Below are 23,851 nucleotides of genomic sequence, written 5' to 3'. Positions count from 1 at the left end.
TGCAAACCCTCATTTCGAGAGATGTGACTACCTCCTTTCATTTCCAAATCCCCTTCCCTTGAGTCAGCAACATGGTCCCTGCCAGAGCAAATGGCAGAATCAGGCTAGATTAGCATGGTTGCCAAGGATTTAGGTAAGAGACATTATACAAATGTCTAAATTATTGCTGCTCAGGACTCCAAGGTTTCTAAAAAATACTTTCACATGATTCATTATTAGTATTTGTAACTGTTTGATAAACTCTAGAACCTTTTTCTGCCATGAAAAGTAAATCGTTTCTAATAGCTGATTTTTTTCTTTTTTCATTTTTAAACTTGAACTTTTTCCCCTGAAACAGCCACATGTCATCACCATGCTTTTCTCTGTTTAATATTGTTTTTCTTTCCTCTCTGGTAGGATGGTCGTCTGCGAATGAATGACCAGCTGATTGCAGTTAATGGGGAATCACTTTTGGGAAAGTCCAACCACGAAGCTATGGAAACACTTAGGCGATCCATGTCCATGGAAGGAAACATACGAGGGATGATTCAGTTGGTGATTCTGAGGAGGCCAGAGAGACCAATGGAGGTGATTCAAATCTTGATTTTCCTCAGCAAATTGCCCAAGGGCCACCAGAATATGCAAATTTCCATTACTAGTATGGTAGCCAGAGTCATATTGATTCTCCAGTTGGGAAAATACGCCCCAGAAGGGCTTTGACAGATTTATGTGAGGAACAGGTGGTTGTATATTTTAGGTATAAAGAGAAGGTGTAAAACTGTGCATATAAAGCAAGTCATTTATCAAATGTAACAGGTCCATACTTTCTAGTTTTTTTCCCCCAGAAATTCCAAAAACTCTGGACTTATTCATAAACATCTCTATGTAGTTTTTGGTTGATATGCTAGCAGTATTCATGCCATAGAAAGTTCCTAATCAGATGTGTACGATGTTTAATGTGAAGAGGATTATAATGCAATCATCTCTCTGTATTTTCCCCCATAGCCTGCACATAAATAATATAGACCTGAGACTTAACTAATTTAAAATTGGATGTATAAGGCAAGCTGCTTGATCATGTTATTAAATAAGTGGAAGTCTTATTTTTTGAAATTTTTTATGATTTCTTTATGGATTTTGTTTTACATGTCAGAAATATTTTCACTTACACAGGAAGTGTAAACATGGAATATTCTTGAATGCTAATATCCCTAAACATTTCACTTACATATAAATAATAAATATAAAATTTCCTAAAATATTATTTTATTTTTTAGATGTACAATAATTATTAAATGCTCCTAAAATTATTTTAGGAAAAGATAAGAAAACTTAAAAGTGCTAAAAGTTAAGCAAAGCATCAACAAATCACACATTATAACATCAGGATATTCTATTCTCTAAGGGCAAATTATGTTTGTGTGATACAATAATATGCAAAGTAAAAACAGAATACTATTAAAAACACTAATATTAAAATTAATTTTAACAAAAAGTTCAGCTTAAGAATGTAGAAAACAAAAGTTTTATCAAATTAAACAAGAGTAGATGGTAGTGGGGCTCATTATAGTTAAAAGCTCGGGCTCTGGAGTTTTGAATTGCTTCGGTTAAAATACTAGGTTTGCTGTTTCCTGACTATGTAACTATATACATAGTTGAGTGCTCAGTATTTATAGATGACAGATACTGTTGTCTGTTTTATCTCTTAATGCATCCTCATTCCCAAGCATAGGGTAGACAATAAATATAGTTGAATGAATGAAAACATTGTATCTGAGATGTCCTTTGTCTGAGAAAGTAAACTTGAATAGTAAAGTTACAAGCTGTATCTTATTTTGTTATATTATCATCTATTGGAAAGGAGTAACTGTACCTTTTATACTCTTCTATACATAACCTTGTAGATGTTAAATAAATGTAAATTGGCCAATTACTGGAGACTAAATGTAATGAACAAACTCATTTCCAACATTTGCGTCTGCTTAAGTGACAGAGTCTGCCATGAATATTTAATGGGCTTTACTTGTGTACATTTGCCCTTATCTACTGCATCCTACCCTAAGAGAATCGGCCCCATCTGGTTTAATTTGGTTCTTACTCCAGAGCCTTAGGACTCCATGAAACCGTCTATTGGAGACAGTTGGACAGATAGCCTGTGAGTGCCCTCCTCATCCCTTCTGCACATCTGCATATGACATCTCCCTTAGGATTTCTTTAACAAAGATGCCTCCACTAATAGAAAAGTCTGGTATAGATACTGCTATAATGGACCGTCTCCACGCAGATAGCAAAATTTAAACAAAAATTTAAACAAACAAACAAAAGAAATGAATATGGTTCTAAAAGATTTAGCTAAGCTCCCACCTCTCATCTTCCCTGATTTATGCCTTTATCTAAAATATTTGTGGATGCTAAGGGACAGGTGTTAGAGTCGGTACAATTTACCATTTGCATTCCTCTTCACTGCGGGTATTTTCCTTTTAATTCTCACACTCTGGGGCAGATTGACATTATTCCATCAGAAGAAAATACTAAACTTGCAGTTTGTTGCCCATTCTCAGAAGTGTCTTGTTAACATAGATCACCAGGGAATCAATCGGGAATGAGAACTGGGGCAAAAAGCAATTTCTATGAGGACATTTAAACAAGATCCATTTTTAGTTTCCCTAATATTTACATGCTTTCCATGGGGAATGAGCTGGCACTTGACTCTCAGCTATTGAGAATCTCTGCGGTACCCGTGAAGATTAAAGAGCATTATTTCTTATAAAGACAGCAGACTAATGTACAGCTTATCTTCATTAAATTGAAAAAAATTGCAGCTATTTCATCTCCCAAATCTGTATTTTACTGTGTCAAAGCATATATTGTGTACTCTTTTTTTGGTGTATTCTCCTGTAGAACAACAATCGCCCTCCAGTACAATAAAAAGTGTCATAACCTAGAAAAAGGTCTCAGCACTGTTGACACGTTCAGGCAAATCAATTAGTCAGATTTGGCAGGAATACCAAAATGGCTGCTTGAATGTTATATTGATATTAAAAAAAAATTGAAGAAGCTACTTAAGAAAAGTCAAAATATATAGTTGTTGGAGGTTTTTTCCCACATTACCCAGATGTACAAGATATGTAAACAGTTTTGATGAGGACCTCGTGAAGAATACATAATGAGCCCTTGATTGAATCAAAATCGTTTTAAACAGAAACATATTTTTCAGAGGATGAGCTTGAGGTTCAATTGTAATTCTATTTGAGCCTAGAGACTTGGTATTAAAAAATGGGTTATGACCTGATTTTGTTTTTCTCTTCCCCAAAACATTTCCCTCCCTGCTGCCGGCTCATCTTGGTAGAAGCAGAATATGTTTAAAAATCCATTATATTTTTTATTGGCTGGGACACTAATGGAGGGTTCCACGACAGCTCTATTTTACAGGCTGAATACTTTAATTAGGCTGGTTACTGATCAGTTGTTGGGATATCGATTGTGTCATTTATCAAAGAGCTGGGAAAACAGAAAAAAAAATTTCTGTTCTTGTTGTTATTGTTAAATCAAAGCACGGGACTGTGCATGGCCAGTCCTACCTCTCCTGCCTGCTAGGGCCCCAGCTTTAATTTAGGAGTAGCTTGCCTCCTGTATTAGGGTCACTTTGACTGGCAGCACAGAAGCCAAGGGTAACACATTGGGTGTGGGAGAAGTGTTACCAGCCTTGACAAAAAGCTAAAGGACCTTTTACCACTGAAAACATTTTAATTATTAAGAATGCCTAAACTGAATGTTTTAAATATTTTGTTTAAGTAGCTAGATATTGAATTTTTATAACTAAAGAGGAAAATGTAAATCAAATGCACTGTTTTAGCAAAATGCTTTTCTCAGAGGGAAAGAGCTTTAGGGGTTAGATCTGTGTTCCTATGTGCAGCGTGTTCCTTTCACAAATGATCAAGGGAACAGCCATGAGACGGCTTCCAAATTATTTACTCATTAAAATCTGTTAGGGAGACAAATAATATGAGCCAGGGCAAAACTCAGCTCTCTGTGCCTCAATGTCTTGAAAAGCTAGGTAGAGTTCTCTACAATCAACCCCCACCTATTACCCCTTCAGCACCTGTAGAAGATGGCTTTTGGGCATCTTAATCTGGATACAGCAGTTTTGAATTTGTTTACAGTTTGCAAAAATCAAAATAGGAAGGGCAAGTATGGTAAAAAATTAAAAAAAACCTCAGGAGAACCACTGTCTGGCATTGTCACAGCAGTTTGGTTTAAGCTCCTGGCCAAAAGACCTAGTGTCTGCAGGCGGACACACTCATGACATTTCAGTGGCAAACCTGCTTGGGTTCTGACTTGTCCTAGAGCATATGCACTTAGTCGCAGAGAGAGAGAGGAACCAGCTGGTTGGCAGAGAAACACCCTTGGCATGAACTGTATTCTTGTGTTGACACTGCCACAAGCTGCACTCCCAGATGGAAGAAAATCTGAAAGAAGCCAGTTGTAAGTGGGGGGAAAATAATAAAGTTAATCCTCTTTTGTGTTGACTATCAGCACTCCTAATCCTTAGCACCACATCGTCAGTATTTTTTATTTCATACTCAAAGATGTTTTAACTGATAGGACCATTTTGATTTTCCACAGTTGAGAACTTATGTGTAATAGACTCTTGAAAGGCTATTCCTAAATTGATCATTCTTTTGCTTTGCTTCAATTAATCAAGTTGGAACATATTAAAAAAGCAAATGTAATTTTTATTTTTATCCATTAGGAGCCCGCAGAGTGTGGGGCATTTTCCAAGCCATGCTTTGAGAACTGTCAAAACGCTGTAACCACCTCCAGGCGAAATGATAATAGTACACTGCATCCATTTGGCACTTACAGTCCACAAGACAAACAGAAAGGTAAGAATCTAACCATTTCATCCACTGCAAATGGAGCGAGAAAATGCAAAAGTGCCTTTTTATTAAAAAAAAAAGAAAGAAAAAAGGAACAAAGGGGAGTTAATTAGACTAAGTGCAGAATTTGTTACTCAGAGTCATGAATGCTGAGAGAAGGTGGGAGAACTGACTCAGACTTGTGAATCAGATTCCTGGCAAAGCCTCCAGTTTAAGTGACAGTTTCTGTGCTTGCTGCCCCAAACATGGAGGGTTATGTATAAAACAAACCATGACGGGAGAATCAAAGATGGCAAACTGTTATTTTTTAAAGCTCTTTTAATATTGGAAGTTACTAAGTGTAAATAACTACTAAACTAAAGAAATGTATGGCCTTGTATTAAACCATAAAATGGTCATAGCACGATTCACAGATTAATGCTCGATTCTAAGATGAGTGTGGTAAATATCATGGCCTGAAACAGTCATGTGACATTTGGAATGTTCTTGTTACTGTCTTGCTACACTGTCTTTCCCTTGTTATCTGGTAAGGATCACATTTCTAGAAGACTCCAGATGTAAAAAAAACTGAGTTTTCTTGTTTTTCAAAAATTATACTTCAGGTCACCAAGAAAATTATTTTATCTCCCTGTATGTCTCTGCTTTAATAACTTTCATTTTTTATATTGCAAAAGCAATACATACTCATCGTAGAAAATTTAGAGGAAAGCAATAAAAAGAAAATTTAATGTTACTCATACTTCTATCAAAGATCCTAATCAATAACATTTTTATATATATCATTCAAGTCTTTTCTTCATGCAAATACATGTACATAAAATGAAATGAAAATGAAATATACTGTATGTAATGTTTAGGAAATTGCTCTTTTAATTAATAGCATATTAAGAGCATCTTACTTTGTCATTGAATATTCTTCTATAACATAATATTCAGTAACCATATAGTAGTCTATTGAACAGACTATATATTATGCTATATATTATGTAATCAATTCCTTATATTTTGGACACTTAAGCTGTTACCAAAATTTGACTATGGGGGAACAAGTTCCACAGTTTGAAATTACTCCAACAGAACAGACTTATACATCTGAGATTGCTCTAGAATTAAATTGTCTCATCAGAATGGGATGTTGTTTTTTCCTCAGAATTCCTCCATTTTAGTGAGAGTAGTTGCAACAGCTGTTACCATTTATTAAGTGTTTACTGTCTGTTAGATACTGTGTTAAGCAATTTGCATGCACACTCAAAGTGGGTAATATTATTATCTTCATTTTACAGATGAAGAACTAGAAAGTCAAAGAAGAGTAAATAATTTTCCCCAGACTGCATGCTTGATACATGCAGAGTCTGGATTCAATTCATGTCCCTCTGACATAAATTCATCGCCTAAACTATAGCATAGTTTCATTGACTGACTTACATTGGGCTCTTGAATCTATTGAAGCCCTTTACCTAATAGTAAGAATGTCCATTAGAAGCTGACTTGACTTTTTAGCTAAATAAAGAAATAGCATGGTTTTTTTTTTAATCTTAAAAGTTTTCTTGACAGAGTAAAATCTCCTTCTGAGACTTTAAATCACAATAGCAAGAGAGTCTGGGGAAAGAACAGCAAGTTTTCTAAAGAATAGAACAGACTTTTTTCTACTATGTCCATATTATGATCATACATGTTGACATCTATATCAAAATATCTAGCCTTTATGTAATTTGATTGGAACTTAATTCTCAAGCAACATGTGGTCCAATGACTAAGTTTAGTATTTTGTTCCTAATTACACCAATGACATCCAAGGGAACATTGAGCACTTTACCTCCTATCTTGTTTTATTTTCAATATCTATAAAATACAGTCATTTACCATATGGAACAGATATATGATGGTGGTCCCATAAGGTTATAATGGAGCTGAAAAATTCCTATTTCCTAGTAATTGCTGTACTATACTTTTTTATCGTAATTTTAGAGTGTACTCCTTTTACTTACCAAAAAAAAAAAAAAAAAGAAGAGAATAGTTAACTGTAAAACAGCCTCGGTGGTATTCCTGAAGAAGGCATTATAGTCACAGGAGATGAAGTTACATACATGTTATTGCCCCTGAAGACTTTCCCAGGGGACAAGATGTGGAGGTGGAAGACAGTGACACTGATGATCCTGACCCTGTGTATGCCTAGGCTAGGATGGATTTGTGTCTTAGTTTTTCCAAAAAGTTTTAAAAATTAAATACATAAGTAATTTTAAAAATAGAGAAAAGCTTATAGAATAAGGATATGAAGAAAGAAAATATTTTTATACAGTTATACAAAATATTTTAAGCTGTTTTATTAAAAAGTCAAGGGTATAAGTAAAAATGTTACAATAAGCTAAGGTAAATTGATTATTGAAGAAAGAAACAAATTTTCATAAATGTAGTATAACCTAAGCGTCCGGTATTTATAAAGTCTACAATAGCGCACAGTAATGTCCTAGAGCCCTTCAGACTCACTCACCACTCACTCACTGACTCACCCAGAGTCCTGGTTCCCAGCCAGTCCTGCAAGCTCCCTTCGTGGTAAGTCTCCTTTTATAGGTGTACCATTTTCTATCTTTTATGTCATGTTTTTACTGTGCCTTTTCTATATGTAGACATGTTTAAATACATAAATACTTACCATTGTGTTACAGTTGCTTACTGTATTCAGTAACATGCCGTGTAGGTTTTTAGTGTAGGAGCAATAGGCTATATACCACATAGGCTAGGTGTGTAGTAGGTTATACCCTCTAGGTTTGTATAAGTACATTCTATGATGTTTACGCAATGACGAAATCGCCTAAGGATGCATTTCTCAGACTATATCCCCAGCATTAAGTGATGGGTGACTTCTTTTGATACACAGCATATTTTTAGAGGACATTGAGATACTCAGATAAATGGGGTAATATCTCTTCCAAGGCTAAAATAATGACACTATAGAACTAGTCAAGAATACATCCAGAAAAATTTTTAAATAATAAAATCACTCAAAGCACACACTAAAAATAAAATTTAATAATAATTGGGAAGGTCAGTAGAACATTCAGACTTTGTATCTCTCCTAAATAAATACAGTCCTTTGGGTGTAAGTGACCACAGGCAACCACTGGGACATTTTGTCTGTTCTCTTTCTTCTGAGACATAGATCCAGGTAGAACAATTTTTATACCAATAAAAAAAACTATTAACTACCTAAAAGGTTCTGGTTTTAATTCCTTCTCCACCTTGATTTTCCAAGTTGAAATAAAAAATCCATTTCTTTTGAGAAGTGTCCACTAAACCTTATTTTTATTTTAAGTGGAAAAAGTCTATTATTATATCTTTGTGGATCTGTGCTACAGTACTAGATTACAAGAATTATGCCTATCAAAACAAAGACTCATTAAATTTTAATTGTTAGAGGCCAGTAGATGAGGTTTTCTTACTTTTTATATAAGCCTATTGATTTAGAGAAAAAATAATTTAACAGAATTTATAAACACATGCTATAAAAGAATGTCGTATTCATCACCTCTTTGTAATATTAATAACATTTTACATTTTGAAAACTATTGGGAGTTCCTGAGTTTCAGATGCACGTAAGGTGGTAACAGGCCCCTAAGACTCATAAAGCCTGAATGTTAACTCACCACTACCAATATCTTTTAAGGACCTCCTTTAGAAAAACAAGATTAACTTGACAAAATGTAATGTCTAGTGAGGAGAGGAACTGTTAGAGCCAAAACATTAATATTTTTTTTCTTCCCTTTTTCCTTTCCTTTGTATATTTAAAAATCCAGTGTTGATATTCTGTGTTCCATCTATTTTTGTAATAATAGTACAAACCACCCACAGTTCTTGGTTATTTTATTTTATAGTTTTATTCCTGTCAAGCTGTTACACAGAAAAGACATTTTTAGAACTAATGTTTGTAGAAATTGTAACACCAGTAAATTCACATTTGTGTTGAAGAATTGCTAGCAATGCCTGTAGTGAAATAAGTGTGGTGCTCTAAGATGGTAATAAGGATGGAGGTTGTGTCCCAGGGGTTTACTATGAAACCCTATTAAGCATTTGGGTGGTAGTGAAATGTACCAACACTGTACTTTCTGAGGAGTCTTGCCGGCAGATCTTATCCCAGGCGGGTGACAGCCTCAATGTGGCTCAACTCCGGTTTGCTATTACCTCTCCTTTCCCTGCTCTCCTCCCCTTCTGTCGTCTTCTCCTGCTTCCCCTGCCACCTTGCCTTTAGCTGAAGTGTACCCTGTCACCCACTGCCCCCAAGTCTGAGTTAGACTCCACCCCCCGAAGATAGGCTTTTATCCCTACCTCACTTCAAATGTTTTGGTTCTGTGTCCTGTCCCCCTGGATCTGTGTCCCCTGGGGTCCTTTGTGGAGACACAAATAGTATAATTATTCCCAATGCGTATCGTCCTGGGAACCAGCATGCATCTCCCCTCTATGGCATGTAAGGCCTTACCTCTGGAATGGTGATCAGAGATTGAATTATACCTTTCAGTTTGACTAATGTTTATTGGATACCTCCATTATGCAGACAGAATACACTATCAGGCATGCAGAAATAAAAGCAATACCACCATTGCCCTCAAGAGTAGTCTAAAGCAGGGGTTAGCAAACTTTGTCCTCAGAAAGCCAGATAGTAAATATTTCAGACTTAGTGGGCGATAGGATCTCTTTCACAACTCAACTCTGCCATGGTAGTACAGAACAGCCATAGACAACACATAAACCAGTAGGTGTGGCCATGTTCAGTAAAACTTTATTTACAAAGCCAGGTGGCTGGCTGGTTTGGGGCTAGGGCCATAGCTTGCTGGCCCATTCAGTGATTAAGGGAGCCAGGTACCTTCCACTGGTGGCTGGGCCATCTTCTACCACCTCCTCACATGGCTTTGGGGTGGCAGTTGGGGAAAGGGGGAGGAGAGTGGAGAAGGTGCACCCTCTCTCTTAACCCCTGAGAGTGGAATGCCATTTTCATGCCAGCTCACATTCCTTTGGCAAGAGCTAGTCTGGGGACAAGGGGGGCTGAAGAATGGTATCTAGCTATACGCCCAGGAAGACAGGAAGGGTGCCTCCATATCAGACTGGTCCCAGGGGCAGAGCTTGGAGCAGGTCCTTGCCTGGCATATTCATCAGGCCTCACCAGAGAAACAACCAATAAGATGTGTGTGTGTAGGGGGGAATGTTTATAAATAGATTTATTATAAGGAATTGGCTCACAGAATTATGGAAGCAAGCAAGTCCCAAGATCTGCAGGATGAGTCAGCAAGCTGAAAACCTAGGAGAGCTGATGGTGTACTTTCAGTCCAAAGACCTGAGACCAGTAAGGCTAGTGGTACAATTCCAGTCTGAAGGCTGGCAGGCTTGAGACCCAGGAAGAGCCAATGTTTCAGTTCAAATGTAAAGAACTGAAAGAGCTGATGTCCCATTTCAAAGGCACTCAGGTGAGAGGAATTCTCTCTCACTCAGGAGAGGGTCAGCCTTTTTGTTCTATTCATGCTTTCAACCCATTGGATGAATGTGCCCACCCACATTTAGCAAGGGTAACCTGCTATATTCAGTCTGTCTACTGACTTAAGTGTTAATCTCATCCAAAACATCCTCACAGAAACTTCCAGAAAAATATCTAGGTACCCTGTATCGCAGTCAGGTTGACATATAAAATTAATCGGGTCACCTGGCATGTGCACAAGTCAAAGCAGGTTCTGTTTCCAGCAGCAAATTCTCAAGGAAAGAGAGATTTTTCTCTTATTCTCTCAATCAGGGACAAATAGGGCTCACACTTTACCAAACATCTCACTGTGAGAGACACACAGTAGAACTTATGATTTATGGACTAATAATTCTTTCCATTTACTTAACACTTTGCATTTATAAATCACTGCTTGACTATGTACCATCTCATTTACTCCTCATACTCCTCCAATGAAGGTCTTCTCATTGCTACTTTATAGATTTAAAAACAGGCTTGGAGAAGTTGAGTAATTTGCCTAAGTTCACACGGCAATAGGGTTGGAAACTTGGCAGTGTTGCTTCAAACACCATACCCTTGCCTGAGATGATCTGTAATGCTTTTCATGTATTAGTTAATATTGTCATTAATTATGAACATTAAATGAAATATGTATAATGCTTAGCATAAGGTCTGGTATACATTAAGATCTTAACAAACCTTTTTATTAATTGTAGTGATATTCAGCACACATATCTATTTTTCTAGGACAGAAAAGACTGCAAAAGTATACATTTTTGGTAGGTGGGAAAATGAGGATTTAGACCCAAGTCTCTTGCTCACAAGGCCTTAAACCCGGGTGTCTCCACTGTGGAATAGATGCAAAAAGAGTGGATTTTTTTTTTTTTTTTATCCTCTACTATGTCTAAATGATGAGTAGATATACGATATCTTGTGATTTTTTAAGTTTCTTTTTCCACTGAGACAAATGCTTAAATCACCACATAATCCAGAGTATTCATTACAGAGTCTTGTTTACAAAAACGTTAAGGCATAAAAGAGATGACTTCATTAATCTTCCACAAATCACAGGTAATGAGTACGTGTCAGCCTTCCGTTTGTGGGAGAAGGTAGTCGAGACGCATGGACTTGATTTGCCGGGGGTTGCCAGCAGGTCACCAGTGTAAAAACATATTAGCAGCCTTAGCTTTCCTCGTACAAGCTGCATTAGTTCTCATAAGAAACCTTCAGTTCCGCGTGAGGACTTATTTATTTCAAGGCTGGTTTATGTGTTGGTTAGAACTGTGTGTGAGAGATGGCAGCCAAAGCAGACACCGAATGGTGCTGCCTCGACCTGACCACGGCTCCATTCCTCCTGTGTTCACAGACCTATTGCTTCCCGCTGACGGGTGGGCTGAGAGCGAAGTGCCACCTTCCCCGCCACCACCACATCCTGGTCTGGAATTGGGCCTTGAAGATTACAGCCACAGGTATCGAAAAAATGATATATCGTAAATGTTCCCCGTTATTGTTTTTCCAGGGAAACTTGGCAACCTTATTTTAACTCTATTTCTTTCCATAATGGAAACCTTATAGTACCTATAATTCCTGTCCCGTGAAAGCGTCTCATGGTGAATAGCTTAGATTGTTCATATTTTGCTTCCTAGAATTTGTTCAGATTCATCTCGTATTATTAAAATGTTTAAGAAAATGTTTGAGTTTTCTTTCATAAGTTTAAAAACTAGAGCTGTGGAGCTCAAAGAAAAGTTATATGGGAAAGTACAAAACAAAACTGAGAAAACATAAAGCTTAGGTTTTTCTTTCTATTTGTAATTGGCAAACCCTAAAGGTATTTTAAAAATAGATGTTCCAAGAAAGTTAATGGAATATAGAAATTAAAGCAACACCATACATAATCTAAAATATTGAAAAGGGTACCCAATATTATATCCAGTCTGTAATAGAAACTAAAAAATCAATAAGTTTTAGAATCACACAAGCATGAGAAGAGAGATTTACTAAGCATACATACTATTTGACTAGTGGAATTCATAGATTTTGTTCTTCTGATGAGTTTTAAAAATCATTAAATTGTCCCTTTGCTATTTTCTGTATTTATTATGGCTGTTAAAAACTGTGTATTTTATTCCATTCTATGTCCCATGGTAATCCTGTGAAATTTCTTCATTTTTCTTGCAGCAATGCCAGTGTCATTCCTATTATGCTTTTTAATACAATCTGCTAAAAATAAAGCAGCACAACCAGAGTATAGCTAACTCTATTAGACGGAAGCTTACCTGTACTTTGCCATCTCTGGTTCTTATATTTTTGAAGTCAGTTATCTTATTAAGCTACAATTTCATGAACTAGATTGATAATCATAATAATGTTCTTGATCAGTATCTCTAGAGATTTCTTGAAAGAAAAGGTGGATATATTTAATTTTGTTCATTCATTTTCATTGCCTGCCTCAATCCTGAACCAATAATGACAATTGGGTGGCATAAAAAATCCATTTCAAAAATAATCTCATTTGTTCTGCTTTACTGTTTATCTTGTGTGTATGTGCACAACCGTGGGGATGGTGTAAGGATGAATCAGATATAAACACTGCCTTCAAGCAGCTGGTAGGCTGGCAGCTAGACTCATGGGACAACTAGAACATAAGGCACTACACCAGAAGGTGTAGATAAAATGCTCTGGGCTTCTGAGGCAGAGGAGAATGCTTCCAGATAGAGGAATCACGGAATGTGCAATGGTAAAAGTGTCATTCTTGCTGAATTCATGAGTAGCGGGTGAACATGAGATGAGCCCAGGAAGAATTTCAGAGAGAGAGAGAAGGACAGAAGAAACAGCATGGAGGTGGGAAAGTAAATTGATTTGCACAACTTGCGGGTGATCAGCCAGATGATAAAGCCCAGAGTGCAAGGATAGGTACACAGACTTCCTTGGGTAGACAGGAGATCTTCTTGTAGGGTTTTAGCAGACAATAGATGTGATAGGACCTGGAGTTTTCTTGTGTATAACATGAATTGGGTAAATGGAAGAGGACCCGTGCAGGGGAGGATGGGAGAAGCGCTCAGATGAGAGGCCTGCAGGTGAAAGAGGTGCTTCAGAGATCATTGCAGAGGTAGAATTATTGGGATTTAACAAATGCCTTTTTGGCTTCTTCAACGACTCCACAGATTTCTTCTCTTCCCTTTTCTGCAAAGCACATTCCTCTTGATTTGGGCGGGGCGTGGGAGCTTATATTGGTCCTCACTACTGTAAATCTTCATTACATGGTATGAATGAGTAGCTTCCATTTTCTTTCAGCCTCCTTCTCCCTAAAGGCCTCTGTTCTCACCGTTTGACCAGAGCTGCTTTCTTTTAATCGTCAACAGTAATCTCCTTTCAGTCAAAAATATGACATTTTCTCAGACTTTATTCTTCTTTTCCACTCTGCAGTATTTGGTTATTAAGGCATTCATTCACTCACCCATTCAAAAGTATTTCTGGACCTCTGAGCCAGACACTGTAGAAGGAACTCAAATGGATTGGAAAACATCCCTGCCTGCAAGAAATAACGGTGTCCTCTTGAGGAGACAGACACACAGATAATTAGAATGCAGCCTGCTAAGCATTAGATACAAAATTTCGTGGAAGCCCAGAGGAATGAGCCACTAACTCTACCTGCAAGTGTCAAGGAAGGAGAGCAGTGTTTAAGTGGTTTCTTTGAGTATGGAAAAGAGCTCACTAGGCAGAGAAGTGGTGGGAAGGGCAATTAGGTTAGGAAAACCAGGTGATGGGAGAGGGGAATGCATTGTGAATTCAGTGTAGCTGAAGCTTACAGTATCTAAGGGAAAAATCAAGGGGAAGGGCTTTGTCTGCCATGCTGCGTGAACGCCTGCTTCTCCGGAGAGCCTGGGGATGGTGATACCAGGCTGAGAGATTTCAGTTATGGAGGATAGTGTAGCAGTCCCCAACCTTTTTGGCACCAGGGACCGGTTGTTTCATGGAAAACAGTTTTTCCCTGGACCTGGAGGGGGAGACAGGGATGGTTTCGAGATGATTCAAGTGCATTACATTTATTGTACAGTCAAACCTCTCTGCTAATGATAATCTGTATTTGCAGCCACTCCCTAGCGCTAGCATCACCACCTCAGCTCCACCTCAGGTCATCAGGCATTAGATTCTCACAAGGAGCTTGCAACCTAGATCCCTCAAATGTGCAGTTTACAGTAGGGTTCGTGCTCCTAAGAGAATCTAATGCCACCATGGATCTGACAGGAGGCGGAGCCTATGTGGTGATGCAAGCTATGGGGAGTGGCTGTAAATACAGATGAAGCTTTGCTTGCTGGCCCGCCCCTTACCTCCTGCTGTGTAGCCCAGTTCCTACAGGCCTGGGGGTTGGGGCCTGCAGTAATAGTGGATGGAGGAAGCCTCCATAGATGAGAAGGCCAGCTGGACTTGGAACTAACAAGAGACGAGCAGGGCGGGATGGAGGGAGCCTGGGTGGAGAAGAAAGGACAGAGACATTTTGAAATGGAAGGAATAAGTCTTAAGCCTTGAAACTCTCCCTCTTCTGGGATCCTGTGACCTGCACCATCCTGCAAGCTGCTGCGTTGCCTAGGTGACCAGCAGCAGCAGGGTTTGGATGTGTGAAAGTTGGGATGGAGGAAGGATTGGAAAGGAGCCAGGAGAATTGAGCAAGGGAGGCTGTCCTGTGTTTCAAAACAAATGTGAAAGCCTTCTAAGCAGAAAGAGAAGGGGCGCTTGAGGGGTGGAGCCGAGTCTTAAAAAACAGAGAACTGCTATTGCATGAGGAAGGAAAAACAAATTGGATCAAACTTAATGCCTGTGCAAAATGAAATCAGGAAATTGCTGAACCCCTTTGTACTATTATGTCAATGATTATTACAGAAAAGTTTAGAATATGTATATCTAAATAAATAAATATAAGGGAAATATTTTTTTTACCATGAGATCTCAGGGAGAGTTGAAGGCAAATCAACAGCAGACAGAATATAATGAGTGTCCTTAACAGTTGAGGAAACAATTGCTTATTCCCTACATGTTCACATTTTCTTTCTCTCCCTCCATCTCTCCCTCCTTCCTTACCTTCGTCCTTCCCTCTCTCCCTCTCGCCCTCTGTCCCTGTCTCTTTACTTCACACACATACCTGCATTTACTCTCGCTCATAGTAGCCAGTTGTTGGAGGCAATCTTTGGACACCTGAGGCTTCAGACATAATTTTTTTGGCATGCCTCTCAAAATCTCCATCCCCTGCTTTCTTACTTCAGACAGTTCTCCTTGAACATTCATTGCTGGCTCTTCTATGTCGTTCACATTCCTGGTTTGTCACTGTAGTCAGGACACAGGCATAGGTTTCATGCTACCCTTATTTATTCATTAGGCTGCATAATTTGACATTGAGTATCGTTTCTATCTGGTAGATTCCTTGGTCGTTCATGCTGAAAACACGGCCTTTATCTAAGACATGTCTTCGGCCTGCTGTCAGCTTCCAGCTTCCCACAGCCCCACTGCAGCCCACTCAGCCATGAGCACATACTAGCTCCCTTCAAAATTAAAATGTCAGATTTTATAGTTGATCATTGTGTTACACTCTCACGCCAAACACTTTCAGTATGTAGCATACAATCACTAACCATTTTATTAGTCAAACTTACATCTCTAAAATATTTTCACGTTAACTAATTCAATACTATACTCACTCATTATTTCAGTGCACTGTGTATGTTCACATTGGCTCTGATCCTATAATGTCTTATGTTACACTCACTTCTCTCTTTAAATACCTGCCAGTCTGGCATCAGCCTTATTTTGCCTTATTTCCATTTCGTACCACAGCAAGAGGGACCCTTTTATTGAAGGTTTCAAAGTGTACAGTTGGTCACAATCAAAATAATGGTAATACACACACTCATATGTAGCTCATGATCAATTTAATGGACATATATAAATATTTGTTGTATGTACAAAGTAGCTTTTTATTTCTTTGATCGTTCTTGATTATATCCCAACATTTGTATAAAAATTCACTTTATTTGGACAGATACTAACTTGATGTTACTATAGCAAGTGGCTTTGCCACCTTACTTTTCAAATGAGAATTGGGATCATTTTTACCCAGGAGTTGGAGAAAATTTGAGTCTTATTCCTAATTTGTCAACTAATGCCTATTTTGGTAAGACATCTGAGACAATGAATTGTGTTCACCAATACTTTATTCAGCTGGGTAGATTCCCATAGTCTGCCTTAAGCGGAGCACTTTAAATGCAGTGTGATCTGTGTTTTAATGAGGAATATTCATGTTGGTCCTAAACCTACTCCCTGGAGGCTTTCATCATGAGGTATGGCATCTGCCTTATTAACTATTTGGTTTTCTTTTATTCTGTGATGTACACCACTCTGTTGAAACAAAACGCTAACCTAAAATGTAAACTCCCTAAGGGTGTGTGAGCAAATCTGCACCACAAAAGGGAAAGGCTTGATTTTTGTGAGTTCGGGATCAGCAGCAACTGTGTCCTAGGCTGACGACCATCTTAGCCAAAGCTTGTAGCTCGGGTCCTGGCTTTGCCCCCGGCCATCTGTATGACCTTGGAACATCAGTCCTCTTCTTTGAGCCTCAGGATCTTATCTAAAAGATGGGGTGACCTTTAATCCCTTCCAGCTCTTAAATTTTTTGATTCTATAAAGGCCATGAGTCTTTCTGACACTAAACCCACATCATCGCAAGAGATCAAAGGATGAAAAACGAAGTGCAAATAAAGGTCGAATAACACATTGAAAGGCAAGTGCTTCCCAAACACCAGGGCTCAGGCAGAAGCTCATGTTCATACTAGTATCTCAAAATTCCTTAAAATGGGCTGAAAACAATCAGTATTGCTATGAGGCCAGGCCAGTGTCAATAACACTAAGTGGGTCAAGGATTTTTGTTCACAGTTGGCATGCTCTGCCATCACCGGGTACCACATCTAATACACTTTGCACCTCAGGAGCTTCATGTATTGAGAATTTACCCGACAAAAGGAAAGAAGCCAAAAAGAGCATTATAACTCTAAAAGAGTGGATTTAAACTTCATGAGAAATGTTTATGAAAACATGTAGAATCTTTCCATTGGAGAGTGCCTCAGGCCCGAAAGGCCCCTCTAACCTACAGAAAGAAAAGGATTATAAATAGCTCAGATTGATTAAGCTCTTATTATATGTAAAGCACTTTTCTTGATATTTAGCATATATTAATTTATTCCTTACAAATCTTTATAGTATAAATTCTATTACTGTCCATTTTATGGATGAGGAAACCGAGGCCGCACACCCTGACATGTCCCTTCAAAGCCCAGGCCCCTAACCATCACACCACATGGCCCTTCTAAATGCAAGGGGAGCAGGGACAGGGCTCCTAGTCACAGGCCTGCGGAGGGTCTGACGGAAACAGAGATGGCAAACAACTGTTTTTACAGCACAGGTAACTGGAAAAGCTCAGAAACTTATTATCCATCTGGGAAGCAAAAACAGGTCTTCATCTGCTTATTTGTTAACTAAAGGCTTTTAAAGCCCTTACTCTATGCCAGACGCTAACCTCCTCACTTTGCAAATATTAACTCATTCTGTCCTCTTAACAACCTTTTGAGGTAGAGAGTGTAGTTACATTCATTTCATACATAAGGAAACAGAAGCACAGACAGGCCCAGTAACTCGCCCAGGTGACACAGTTGGTAAGTGCCAGCGCGAGGATTTGGAATGGGGCAAACCCACTTGGGCGTCAGTGCTCTTGAGCTCTCTGCTGCCTGTCGTGGGTACTTCCTCAGTCTACCCACTGTACTGTGGTAATGAAGGTTCATTTATTCATTCGGAGTATTCTTTTGCTACATATTAATTTTAATATTGCTGCAAGACAATATTAAATATGCATGACTGATGAGTTTCAAGAAAAGATTAAACTTATTTTGGTATAATTAGTTTAAAAGTCAAGATTCCTTTGTACGTTTTAGAAGGATTCTCATTCAAAATAGTTATTTTGTTGTTGTTGTTTTGCTATTTAAAGTATCAAATTTCAACCATTTGAAAAACTCAGCTTCAGTACTTTCAGATTTCCTAAGCATATTTGACTTGAATTTTCACTGTATTTGAGATTAGGATTGCAGTTATGTTGAGATGGGCCACCATATTTACTTTCTAAACAGAGGAGAATACCAAAGGAGAAAGTGGCTATAATTTAATTTATTAAAAGTATTTTAATATAATTTGTTCCTAGATCAAGAGATGAGCCATTTTCTGTAATTCCCATATATAATCCCTTCCAACCTTAAACAAAATGAACATTCAGCAGAAAGAAAATTCTTTGAAATTGACTACAAGTACTAAGAAGCCTGTAACAGGCATTTCATGTATCTTGTGTCTAAGTTGTCAACTGCGCTTTTCCTGTTATTTCCTTTTGGTATTATTGATGAGCAGATTATCTGCTAAGCATTAACACTTTTAGAAAGTAGAACTAAATAAAGTAGAAAACCAAACTCCTACAGCCATCGGTCACTCAACAGAATGGTTTTCTCTAAAGGATACAACGCTTTCACTTGTTTTTAAAGGAAGGGCATGCTTAGCCCACAGAAATCTCTTAACCTGCTGTTGGGCTTTGCTAATATCTGGTGACATTCTTTGAAGTGCTAGTGCTTCCCAGGCTCTCCTTGCCCACTTGAAGTTATATAGTGTACAGCAGGATCCCAATTAGCAGAAATCAGTGAAGAGTAAAACACGATATTGCTGGGAGAATATTTTATTTAAATTGTACAGTGTGATAAAATACATGAAAACAGAGTCGCTATGTCTCATAAAAGAAACCTGAGATTTAAGAATTAGTTTAAAATACATGGTCTGGAAGCTGTAGAGAGAGGGAGGAGCGGCTGTGTTCAAAGTGAGATCTGCCTCCCCCGTCCCCCAACACACACCTTTTTTATAAAAAGATTTTACTTTAAATCTTCTAAGTACAGTGTATGGCTTCCTTCCACAGCTCTGGGGTGGATTCAGCAGTATTTTTTCCAGATCAGCACATCAACTTCAGATCTGTGACACCGGCCAGGCAGCCTGAATCAATTAATCTGAAAGCCTCGAAGAGCATGGACCTTGGTAAGCAAGGGTGAGGTGACATCCAGGTCATCTCTCCAGCCTCAGCCCATCTATCTTCCCAAATGTCCTGGTTTTGTTCCTTTAACTCAAACATCAGGGAGCAAGGCCTGCAGAAGGCTGGAGGAAGGGACACTAGCCATCTCCTCTTCCTGCCTCCTCTCACACGTTTCATTGTAATTACCCCTTTTGTAAAAGAAAGAGAAATGATTTATTTCTATAAAGTGGTCGATAAACTGTCCTCCTTTTACAGGTCAGAAAAACACAATTCCTTCTGGAGGGTCTGAATTCCATAAGCATCTTTAACTCCCCTGCTTTTGTATTTGCTCCCTCACCTCCACCAGTGCATGTCCATTCCCTGTGGGCCTACCTGTGGCAGAGCCTGGGAGGAGCATGTGGTTAAACGAATCCTCTCCCGTGGTGCCATCCTTCTCTTTGGTGACCAGGGAGGGATGGCAGCAATGGAGAAGATTCACCTCTTTAAATGCCCATCCCCCAAATCCTGTGACGCTGGAGGGAAGAAGGGTCCCTTGGACTTGCCAGATCGAAAATGTCAGGGTACCCTGCGTCTATGCCTGAACAATCTCATTGAGGTTCTGAGAGCCACAGGGAATTTCTGGGTGCCTATCCACTACCAAGGCAGAGCAAGGGCCCCTGTCAACTGTGTATTTAAGCCCTGGGACATAGGACCCTGGAAGACATCTCAGATACCCAAGAAAATCACCACCCTCCCAGGGGCTCTTAGAGTGCTATTAGAGAAAAGCGTGGATGCAAAATAAATTCTCAGCAAAATAGTCATTGCTTCTTGAAGGCTCAGAGGCCAAGATCTGCAGTTGTATTTTCTCGAAGCTTGTTATATATTTCATTAGTAGCAACAAGAAAATAAAATAATCAAAACTGCATGCTTTACCAAACAAACTGATAAATAGTGCTTATCTGTTACCTATTTACAGGAGTTCAGGAAAATGCTCAATCATGGTGAAACAAGAGAAATTGATTTTATTTTGTATAAATGAACTAAATCACTGGGATGTATTTGCTGTAATCACCTATACTGAGAGACAGATAGAAAACCTGAACAAGGAAGCTGTCTTGAGCACTGGTCAGAAAGGGTATTTTCTCAAGCATGAACCTTTGACAAACCAAAGGAACAATGTGTGACAGTGACATAAGTTATTACTAATAATTTAAGGAGCAGTTCATTTTTATAGAGTGCTTGATAAACATTTCCTGTTCTGTCTCCCCAATTTCTCTATAAAGAAGATGAATGCCTAAAAACTACTCTTATTTTTGATGGGAGAAATATATTACTGTTTTCCTCACTTAATTAAAAAAAAAGAGCAGCCAGTATTATGGTTCTAGAAAAATCTCTGCAAAAGAAAATAAAATAGCCTCCATTTTAATTTAAGAGAGGACAAATATTATCAAATCTGTAAAATGTAAAATCTAAGACATGTCCAGAAACAAAATTTCTGTTTATATCTTTTGTTACTGAAAACTTTATCTTTGAGAAGTTTTCTCTTTTAAAGTGAAATAATTCTTGAAAAATATATAGAGTTAGCAGTCATCCATTGCATTTTATTGTATATATACCATAAATGACAACCATAATAGTTTGTTCAATTTACAATATTGGGCAGGTCATGAGCTCTTTTCTTCAGGACACAAGTACCAAAGTAAAAGCATTGGCTAAAACACACCACACAGCAGAAGTACTCAATAAAGTGCTGTAAAAACATTTTTAGAGTAATCACCCAAGTTTGGTCCCTTCCAGGATGTGCCAATTTAAAGCTAATAGTCTTGCAGAAGGCCCTGAGCTTCAGCATTCCAGGAGCATTCTGAACCTTCTCCCCAGAACAGTCTAATGAATGAGCTTAATAAATGTGTTGACATTCTCAGTGAATTAACTCAGGTGATACCCCAATGGTAAACATTTGAAAGTGTATTTTCTATTTGATTAGAGGAGTGGAATATTGTGTGTAGTTTATTTCTCTATCTAGTACTGGGCCAATGTCAGAAATTAATTTATTTGCTAAAAAGGTGGGTGACTCTGTTTATAGGAATAATACTCCCAGCAGGATTAAGATCCATTCTTTAAAAAGTTTTAAAATATCCTAAAGTATTTAGGTTGAATTCCAAATTAGTGCTATTTGACTATTTTTGACCTGGAAAAACAGTTTCATTTGGTTCAAAATAAAAAATAAAGATAAAACCTCCTATATATTGGGTAATTAATTTGTCTTGAAAGCCTGTAGGACTCTTCAAAGGTTAATCGGCCGCATCAGTATCATATTTATTTTTCTTTCATTTTTGCTACTGAGTCTAAGCTAATATTTTAACTTACATATCAATGAGTCATTGTTCTTGTGTTCAAACTACTTTAAAGGTGAGTAGGTTCCATTTACTTAATTTCACTTATGTTTCCAAACACAGACAATTCTTATTATGAAAAATAGAGCCTCCTCATGCCCATCTCTTTCACTTATTCACCAGAAACAAACATGGTTTACAAGTAGTTGGCTGTGTATCTGTCGAGAAAGTACCTATTTCCCCATCTGTGTACATGTCTATGTCACATGTTGTTTCTTGGTAATATTTGTGCAGTGTTATAGTAATGAATGTTGATTTACAGTTTAAATTTTCTCTTCCTCTTTTGATGGACTGTGGGCTTCATTGAGAGTTTTATGTTTTGTTGTAGCAGGATTTGGGGCTTCATTTGTATTTCTTATTTCCCGATTTGCTTATTTATATCCTTTGCCAGTGTTGCTATTTGCTAATTCTTTTTCTCTTTCATTTTTAGAACTTTGTTATACATGTTGGAAATAATTTCTTTCAATCTATTATCGGTCTTTTTAGTTTGATTGTGATATCCTTTAACATAAAAAAAGATTCATCTTATAGTCAAATACTTTCATCTTTTCTTCTTTTGTGATATTTGGGTTTTCTGTTTACTTCATTAATTTTTTTTTTCTGGTAACTTTAAAGACCTTTTTTAAATGTTTAGCAATCTATAATATATTTTTATCCACGGGGTATGAAGTGGGAGAATTTTTCTCCACCTAAATAGGCAAATTATTAATAACATTTATTGACTTTTCCATTCTTTCCCTATTAATTTGAAATGCAGTCACATTGAATACTAAATTCCCGTATATATGTACATGAGCGAGTTTCTAGACATGCTATTCTGTTGATATATTAGTCTGTCCCAAGCCAGGGTCGCCCTGTTTAAATTATCATGCTATTACTTTGTATTTTGATTATAGTATAATCTTCCTCTGATTTTTCTTATTTTGTAAAATTACTTTGGCTCTTTATATGCGTTTATTCTTCCACATAAACTGTAGAATTAGCTAATCAAAATGAGTTTAAAGATTAAACATGAATGCTTCTACTGCATGTATGTGTGTGTGTTTGTGTGACCATTAATTATAATGTTTACTATTGGTTTCTGATAGAAACATTTTATCAAGCTAAATATTGACAAGTTTCTTTGTATTCCTGGCTTCCTAAAAGTTTTTTTATTAGTTCTTTTATTTTTTTTAAAATCGGGAATGGATGTTGAATTTTATTATTCTAAGAACCTACACAATGTGATGATGCATATTTTGCTCTTTATTAATAAAATATAAGTGAGTTAATTAATAGATTCCCTAATAGTGAATCCTTGATTCCTTTTGTATGACTAAATGTATCTCTTCACTTGAAAAGATGCCCATTTGATTAACTATAGAGATGTATATGAAACCTTCCCGAAACGGGTAACACATTATCTATGTGCTCTAAAATGCAGGTGTACAACTCTGATTACAGTTTTACTCAGTGGCATTAATTCCTATAAATCCATTATAGATTTTTTTTTTTTTTTGAGACTGCTTTGCCTCAGAACATTGTGGATACTTTTACTGGCATGCATATGGTCACATTTAAGTCAGATCAGAAGTGATTAAAATGATGAATAAAAGGAAATTTATTTTAAATAATTGGGTGTAACTATGCTTATTCAAAGGGGTTAGGGTGTCACTTAAGAGACTGGGTAGATACTTCTGGGTTTTCCACAAAATCAATCTTTTCCTACTAATTGTAGGCTTTTCTCTATTTATTTTAATTACCAGAATTACTATGTTCAGTCTGGATCCCTTTAATTTGTTCATAATTGAGCTTGTGTGGGTGTTGAGTTGGAAGCTCTCAGGAGCTGAATAACACAGCTGCCTCTTTGGCCTTTGGCATAGGGTTTTCCCCCAAAGAGCTGCCCTTGTTGGCAGTGTGCCAGGGAGTTACATTCAAAGACTTTTTGATGAAGCATAAAAATCTTTAATTTCCAGGCTTGGTGTTTTATGACCCCATAATACTGTTTAAGAATTAGTCTGAATTATTCAAGGGGCAGCACTTCAGTATTTTG

General features: G+C 37.6%; 1 protein-coding gene across 4 annotated transcripts in view; it reads left to right on the top strand.

Moving 5' to 3' along the window:
* The window catches only part of PARD3B (par-3 family cell polarity regulator beta), a 957,311-nt gene that overhangs the window by 567,692 nt on the left and 365,768 nt on the right, over positions 1-23,851 (top strand). For all 4 annotated transcript variants that reach the window (XM_069468028.1, XM_069468036.1, XM_069468042.1 and 1 more), the window contains 4 exons: positions 397-567; positions 4,733-4,865; positions 11,711-11,813; positions 19,337-19,452. In XM_069468028.1, coding sequence (XP_069324129.1) covers positions 397-567; positions 4,733-4,865; positions 11,711-11,813; positions 19,337-19,452 — 523 coding nt within the window. The remainder of the gene's footprint in view (positions 1-396; positions 568-4,732; positions 4,866-11,710; positions 11,814-19,336; positions 19,453-23,851) is intronic.

The sequence above is a fragment of the Eulemur rufifrons genome, chromosome 1, assembly GCF_041146395.1.
Source record: "Eulemur rufifrons isolate Redbay chromosome 1, OSU_ERuf_1, whole genome shotgun sequence".
NCBI lineage: Eukaryota > Metazoa > Chordata > Mammalia > Primates > Lemuridae > Eulemur > Eulemur rufifrons.
Note: the sequence above shows the minus strand (reverse complement) of the source record. Positions and strands in the feature narration are given on the sequence as shown.